At 41.6% G+C, this 8,154-nt stretch overlaps 1 protein-coding gene across 1 annotated transcript in view; it reads left to right on the forward strand.

Moving 5' to 3' along the window:
- The first annotated feature begins 7,962 nt into the window (after positions 1–7,962).
- Positions 7,963–8,154, forward strand: part of MCUB (mitochondrial calcium uniporter dominant negative subunit beta) — a 92,552-nt gene continuing 92,360 nt past the window's right edge. The window contains 1 exon segment of the mRNA XM_024741913.1: positions 7,963–8,140. Coding sequence (XP_024597681.1) covers positions 8,045–8,140 — 96 coding nt within the window. The 5' untranslated portion in view covers positions 7,963–8,044.

Here is an 8,154-nt window from a genome sequence, read left to right on the forward strand (position 1 = left end):
ACACATCCTCACCTCTTCATTTGACTAGCTGCCATTCCTCCTCCCGTTATTCATGTGCACTGATGTCAGCCTGACCCTCACCCCGAGCCTACCTGGACCTCCCCGCTAATTGGGACCTTGGGCCCTGGTCTTTTTCCATTTATTCCACTTTAATTTCTTGTTCTGTTAACTTCCCCACTATGTTCCACGTGGGCAAGAAACTCATCTTTTTCATTCATCACTCTATCATCAGAGCCTTGAACAATATCTGACACACCCTTGTGCACGTATAACCAGAAGTATGTGTGATTTTGTTCTTCTTAACGTGGTTGAAGTTTTAAACTTACAAGTCCTGTTTTATTTTTCATCCTTTCATTCATTCATGAAATATTTAAGAACCTACTTTGTGACAGGCTCTGTTAGGTGATGAGTTTAGAGCAGTGAACAAAACAGACAAGGTCCCTTCCATCATGGAGCTTGCATTCTAGTTGGGGGAGACAGATAAAAAATAAATATAGGTGATGATGAAATGCTAAGAAGAAAAATAAAGCAGAGTGAGGGCTACAGACAATGAGTAGGAGGTAGTGTGGCCAGACTTAACTTTTAGGGCCTCGTGGGCTATGGTGAAGCCTTTGGGTTTCATTCTCAAAGGTGTAATGCCTTCAAAGGGCTTTGAACAGAGGGGTGATGTGAACAGGAGACGGCCAGACAGCCTACTGTAGGAGGCGGAAGAGAACAATTCATGAATAAAGCAGCCCCCAGCATAGTTCAGATGGGACGTGTTTGGATTAAGAGAATGTGAAATTTAGGAATTGACCCTGGCAGCTTGGATCAATTTTTACTTGATCTTTCTTTTATGACCCTACTGGTTCCATTTGCTAACACTTCATTTAAGATCTGTTTTATTTACTTTATAAGTAAGATTGGTCTGTGACCTGCTTTTATCGTGTTTACTTGTTTCATTTTGATATCAGCATTATGCTAGTTTTGTTAAATGAATTGGATAGCTTCCCATCTGTTTTGATGCTTTTAACAATTCATATCAGTTAGCTAAAGTTTAGGTATATAAGATAGGTATTATCTATTTTGGAAGTTTTGGTTGAACTGGCCCAGTAAGCTCTGGGCTTGGGACGTTTTTCCAGGTAGATCATTAAACACTGTTTCAATCTATGACTACTGGTCTCTTCAGGTTCTCTTTGTTGAGCCAAGTTTGGTTTGTATAGTTTTAAATTGATTGATATAAGCAATTCCTGGGGGTTAGTTTTTCTATCCTTTCTGTTATGTATATGTATTCCTTCTTTTTTCTTCATCATTCTTGTGTCAGGTTTGTCAGTCTTGGTGCCTTTAAAAAAAAACAAAACAACTTTTGGTTTTATTGACTCACTATTTTGGGGAGACGTTGCTTTAGAAAAAAGGGTAGAGGAAGTCTGATTCATTTTCTGCTTTTACCACTATCATTTTCTTCCCACTACATCCTTTAGGCTTAGTTTTGCTATTTTTATAGCTTCTTAGATTGTAAGCGTAGTTTACTTTCAGACTTTCTTGTTTTCTAATAAATGCATTTAAGTCCATACATTTTCCTGAGTAGTGAACGTTTTGATATTAAGTGCTCTCATTGCTATACAGTTTTAAAATAGTTCTCAAATTCCACTTATTTCCTACTTAATCCATGAATATTTTTAATAAGTGTGTTATTCAAATTCCAATGGTAGTGATGCTTTACCTTCTAATTTCATGAATAAACTTATATGTTAGGAAGTTAAAACAATATTTTTGAGATTTCCTCTGAGGCCTGACATACGGTCATTATATTATGAATCTTCCCTACAGAGTTTGAAAATAATATGTATTTCCATTTGGGTACTAAGTTCTTTATGACTCTGTTAAAAATGAAAGCCTAGGAATATTCTTCTCTAGTTACCTCTAGAATTCAATCAGCGTAGGGACCTCCAAGTAGTATACTCGAGGGGACCCCTCAGCCAGTCCACCTCTGCAATCCAGTGCTACTGGCATCTGCGGAGGATATATGAGAAGTTGCTGGATTCAGATGATTTTACAAGTAAGACCAGGTGACATAAATATAAAACTTTTTTCGTAAATAAACTTTCCTTCTACCTTGACTGAATCTAGCCCCGTTGCCAATGGTAGGCAAGTGATACCAATGGTAGATAATCCAGTATCATTACTGGTCAGCCTATCTGTGAAAAACTGCGTTCTCAAATGATAGTTTGAGGACATAAGTGAATAACGTCTGCAAAGGCCAGTTGTATGAAAGTCAATGGGGAAATTTGGGGACCACCTTTATTAGAAGTCAAAGCACAAATCTGGATATTCATGTCCTCATTAAGGATCTGATGCCAGGCTAAAACTAGGGTGAGGCAACTGAGGTACTTGTCTTGGGCACCAAATTTAAAGGGGCACCAAAAAACTCAGTCATTGAGATAATATTTAAATGTAATATTTTTAAAAATCGAAATTAATGCAAAAAATTTATGATGAACAGAGTATCAACATTGAAAATAAAGAAAGGATTTGACCCTGCAATTGATTCACCTCCCTTCACCGCACCCTAATCCCAGCTGTGGCTATGGGAAGGTCAGGTGGTTAAGCGATGTCAGAAGAGACAGGCAATGTAAGGTCAAGGTTATCTTGGGGTCTTGGAGTTGAAAAATCTTGGCATCATAGTTATACAATTCCAGGCTTGAGTTCTGACTATATGACCTTAGGTAAGTTACTTACTTAACCTACTAGTTTCTTCATCTGGGATAGGGAGTTAATAACAGTAATTTGTAAGGTTTTGTTTTTTTTTTTAGATGTTGGCGGTAAGAGTTTATTAATTTATTTATTTTTGCTGTGTTGGGTCTTCGTTTCTGTGCGAGGGCTTTCTCTGCTTGTGGCAAGCGGGGGCCACTCTTCATCGCAGTGCACAGGCCTCTCACTATCGCGGCCTCTCTTGTTGCGGAGCACAGGCTCCAGACGCGCAGGCTCAGTACTTGTGGCTCACGGGCCTAGTTGCTCCATGGCATGTGGGATCCTCCCAGACCAGGGCTCGAACCCGTGTCCCCTGCATTAGCAGGCAGATTCTCAACCACTGCGCCACCATGGAAGCCCCTGTAAGGTTTTTATAATAACTAAACAAAGTGCTTATGCCTGACCCCCAGAGGCAGATCCAAGTTTCGTGGAGCCTGAGGTTATATATAATTTGGGAGACCGTCTTTAAGAAAAATAATAATTAGGAATGCAATATTGGCGTGGTAATGAATATTTAAGAGTGAGAAAATAAGTCATAAATAACAAAAATTTTTAAAGCACAAAACCCCCCAAAATAAAACATTTTAAAAAATTAGTTGCCGCTCACATCACTGTCATACTTTTCCCCCCCCCGACAGTTTTTTGGCTACATTCCCTTTGACTGCCTTTCCATAGGGCAGCAATTTTGCAATACTTTCTATAGAGAGAATAGAAAAGAGAATTTTCTCTCGCATGTTCTTTTGTTTCATATCATTATAGTTTAGAAAAGTGTCTCAGCTTTACAACTCACTATTGGCAATGTCTTGTCAATTCTTCAAGTGTTTTTCATATGTGAGCTGTAATATTGGGAAGAATATGCCACAGACCGGCTTCTTGGCATTCATTTCACATGTCGCTTCTTTTTACTAGACCCACACTCTAGTAATTTGGGGGGTCAGCAAAGTGAGAGAGCTCTGGACACCGCAGATGGAAAGACTACTGGGGCTGCCCTGTCCGCATGGTGGCTCAGCACACGTGGATCACTTTGGTGCACGACACACTTCACCACAATGTGTGGGAATCTTGGTGAGACAGAACAGTTACTCCGAGCTAGTTCATTAATATACTTACGTATTAGAACCTCTTCACATTTGAATCTCTGCTTTCCCTTTTCAGAAAAAAAAAAAAAAACAACCATAAACAACTTTATTGGTGTCATTTATATATCACAAATTTCACTCAAAGTGTACAAATGATTTCTAGCAAATTTACAGACTTATGCAATAATCACCACAAATTTCACTCAAAATGTACAAATGATTTTCAGCAAATTTACAGACATGCAATAATCTCCACAATCCAGTCAATTTAGGACATTTCCATCACCCCAAAAAAGATTCCTCATGCTTGTTTGCCTCACTCCCAACTTACAGCCCCAGGCAACTACTACTCTACTTTCCATCTCTATAGATTTGCCCTTTCTGGACATCTTATATAAATGGAATCACATTGGGTTTTTTTGTTTGTTTGTTTTGCGGGTACGCAGGCCTCTCACTGTTGTGGCCTCTCCCGTTGCGGAGCACAGGCTCCGGACGCGCAGGCTCAGCGGCCATGGCTCACGGGCCCAGCCGCTCCGCTGTATGTGGGATCTTCCCAGACCGGGGCACGAACCTGCGTCCCCGGCATCGGCAGGCGGACTCTCAACCACTGCGCCACCAGGGAAGCCCACATTGGTTGTTTTAAAGGCCCTTCCTGTACCTGTTTTCCATCTCTTGTGAAACAGGAAGCAGGATCTGTTTTCCATCTCTTGTGAAACAGAGATCTCTGATCCTTGTCCTCCAGCCCTGGCAGGGCTCTTTCTTCTCTGCATATTGTTATCCTTCCCATCTGGAGCCACAGCTCCCGGACTTTTCTTCGGTCGCATTGGTTTTGAGTTGTTCTTGCAATATCTCTTCCTGTCTATTGGCATAGTTTCATCTATTCATTGTTGACGGAGTCTCTAATTTAAAACAGGTCTTGTGCCAGGCACTCTGACAGAGCACCTGCCCCTGCATTTATAATTGAGCTGGAGAGCCAGATATGAATGTAAATAAAAAGTGTGATAAGTTCTACAAAATAGGCAGGCACTAAGTTGTTACGGAATGGTTTGGAGTAATAGTAATAGCATGTATTGATGACTTAGGTGTCAGCGAATTTGATTTAGCTTAAGCTTTCAGGGGTCTTCACTTGTACAAGCCTTTCCCAAGGCACCTGGTGAGGCATTGGTCCCTAGCAATGCATTCACTTGGTGAGATGTTTTTGTAATATTTCTAAAAGTAAAATATTTTAACTGGAATCGATTAAGACCACTCACTGTCTCTTTCCTCTCCAACCACCCCTCTGACACATGTCCCCTTGTGTCAGGTGGCTGAGTGGCCATGGCCATTTTCAAGATCCAACAAAAAGTAAGTTGAGTTGGAGATACATTTATTTCGGGTTTAGTGGGATAATTGTATGTGGCTCACAGTGATTTCCATGTATTATTAAGTATTGTTAACCATGCCCATGTAGGAATGACTTCCAAGAATACTCCTCTCACTTACTGCTGTGACAAAAGTGCAGGACCAGAGATTGCAATGCAGTATGAATGTGCCCTGCAGTGCCAAGTGACCAGAGTGTGTGGCTAGTAAAAAGAAATGATGCCCAAAAAGCAAACAAAAATAACACACAAAAACAAAAACAACCCCCCCAAAAAACAACAAAAAAGAAATGATGCTTGGAATGAATGACTCAGAAGCTACTTGTGGACTATTCTTCCAAATGTTACAGCTCAGGTATGAAAAACACTTGATAGAACTTTTGCCAATTTAAGAACAACCATAAGAATTAACATGACATTACCAATAGTGAGTTTTAACGCTTAAAAACACTTTTCTAAACTCTCAGTGATATGTAAAAACAAATCAGCACGCTAGAGAGAAGACATTAATCTTTTCTATTCTCTCCATAGAAAGTATTACAAAATTGTTGTCCTATGAAAAGGCAATTGAAGGGAATGTAGCCCCCAAAAAACCTGTTGGAAAAAGTTTTAGAGTGATATAGCAGCAGATTCTGTGCTCAAAATGGACATTTTCTCCTCCTCTTCTCCATTTCTCTCCAAATAAAACTTCTTTCTTCGACCCCCTCCCAGCTCTATTGAGGTATAATTAACTGACAAATAAAAAGTGTATATATTGAAATGTACAATGCGATGGTTTGACATATGTATACATCGTGAATGAACACAATCAAGTTGATAAACACATCTATCACCTCATAGAGTTACCTTTTTTTTTTTTCAGTGTGGTTAGTCCAGTTAAGATCTACTCTCTTGGCAAATTTCAAGTGTATAATACAGTACTATTAACTATAGCCACCATGCTGTACATTAGGCTGTTAGAACTGATTCATCTTATAACTGAAAGTTTGTACTTTTTGACCAGCATCTCCCCATTTTCCCCACCTTCCTGCCCCTGGAAACCACTGTTCTACTCTCTGGTTCTATGGATTTGACTTTTTTAGCACCCACATATAAGAGAGATCATATAGTATTTCTCTTTCTGACTTATTTCACTTAGCATAATGTCCTTCAGGTTTATCTATATCGTCAAAATGGCAGGATTTCCTTCTATTTTATCGGTGAATAATATCCCATTATATATATAAACAACATCTATATATCATTTTCTTTGTCCATTCATCCTTTGATGGACACTTGGGTTGTTTCCATATTATGGCTACAGGAGAAAAGGGAACTCTTGTACACTGTTGGTGGGAATGTAAATTGGTGCAGCCATTATGGAAAGCAGTATAATGGTTCCTCAAAAAATTAAAAGAGAACTACCATATGGATCCGGCAATCCCACTACTAGATATGTATCCAAAAGAAATGAAATAAGTATCTCAAAAAGATACCTGCATCCCCATGTTTATTGCAGCTTTATTCACGGTAGACAAATCTCTTTCATTTGGAGCACTAGCAGATAGAAGGAAAGGACTCAGGTAAGGTAAATTACTTCCCATGTGGACTTAATGTTTAATGCGTCACTATCTGTGCAGGGCAATGGTATTTTGAAACACAGATGCTCATTAACACATATGAATCAGCCTTAAGCGGTGACAGAGGTTTTGCTATCATAGAAACTTACATCTTTTTTTCAATAAAGAAAGGAGATCGTCATCAGGTGAGATTTGCCACTTGTTGCACTGTTTGCTAGCTTTGACTCATTAACTCAAGCCTCTTGCAGATTTAGCAAATAACAATATGGGATGCCCAGCTAAATTTAATTACAGATAATCAATAAATAACTAAGTATATCCCAAATATTTCATAGAAAAGTATAAGTGTGACCCATGCAATATTTGGGACATACTTATGCTAAAAAATATTATTTTTTGTTTATCTGAAAATCAAATTTAACTGGGCATTCTGTATTTTATCTAGCAACTCTGTTGTAAGTAAGCTATTTGAAAGTTGGACTAGGTTGCTCTTAAATGGTTTGTGTTTGTTTTCACAAACAAAAAGTCTCCAAGACAAAACATTAGATTTCCCAGCTGTCGAGAAGACAGTTCCTGTTCCTTAGCTCCTTTAGTTAAAAACGTGCTGCAAAGGAGAAGCCAATTCGACTGTGGGAGAGATCGTCCCAAAGAGCTCTGGGTGGGTCACCGCAAACGTCTGGCAGAAGTAGGTCTGGGGTGACCGTCACAGCGCAGCTCAACAATGAGCAGCGCAGCCCGCAGCCCGCACTGAGCCAACTGAGAGGTGGCGCCTTGGTGGACCTGCTTCCCTCCCTCCTTTCCTCTCAGTCCAGGAGGGAAACTTTCAGAGAGACCCTGCCTCTCTCCAGATGGCCACTCAGGCCCGCGCCTCCCTGCAGGCGGGGTGGAAGGCAGCAGACGGCCCCAAGGGCACTGAGTACCCAGAATTACAAGTTTTGAAATCAACAGCCCGCAAGGTGCGAGGGGCCCGCTCGCTCTCGTTCATTTCAGAAGGGGCTTCCACTGGAAGAAGCGAGGCCGTCCCAGCGTCCGCGCTGCCCCTGGAAACCCGAGATGCGAAGGGCGGTTCCCGCGCGCTCTCTTTCTCTCCCCCTTCCGTTTTAAAATTTTGGTCGGAGGAAAGAAAACAGTCTGGCGCCCAGTTGCGTGCGAAGACGAGGAAAGAAGAGTGACACACCCTCCCTTTAGCCCGCCCCGCGCTGCGCTGCGCTGGGAGGCGGGGGCCCGGCGAGGCTGCGCTCACCGGGAACGCCCTCTCCCAGACGTCCGGCTCGGAGGATGGCCCGCTGACTGGGGTGGGAGCGCCGCGCCGGGCAGAATGATGCTTCGGAGGGGCCCCTGGCCCTGGCGCGCGCGTCTGCTGCAGACCCCAGGAACCCATGGCCGAACGCATCCGCGACCACCGATGCCCCAGGTTAAGCCCGAGCC

The sequence above is a fragment of the Neophocaena asiaeorientalis genome, unplaced genomic scaffold (genome assembly GCF_003031525.2).
Source record: "Neophocaena asiaeorientalis asiaeorientalis breed wild unplaced genomic scaffold, Neophocaena_asiaeorientalis_V1.1 scaffold534, whole genome shotgun sequence".
NCBI lineage: Eukaryota > Metazoa > Chordata > Mammalia > Artiodactyla > Phocoenidae > Neophocaena > Neophocaena asiaeorientalis.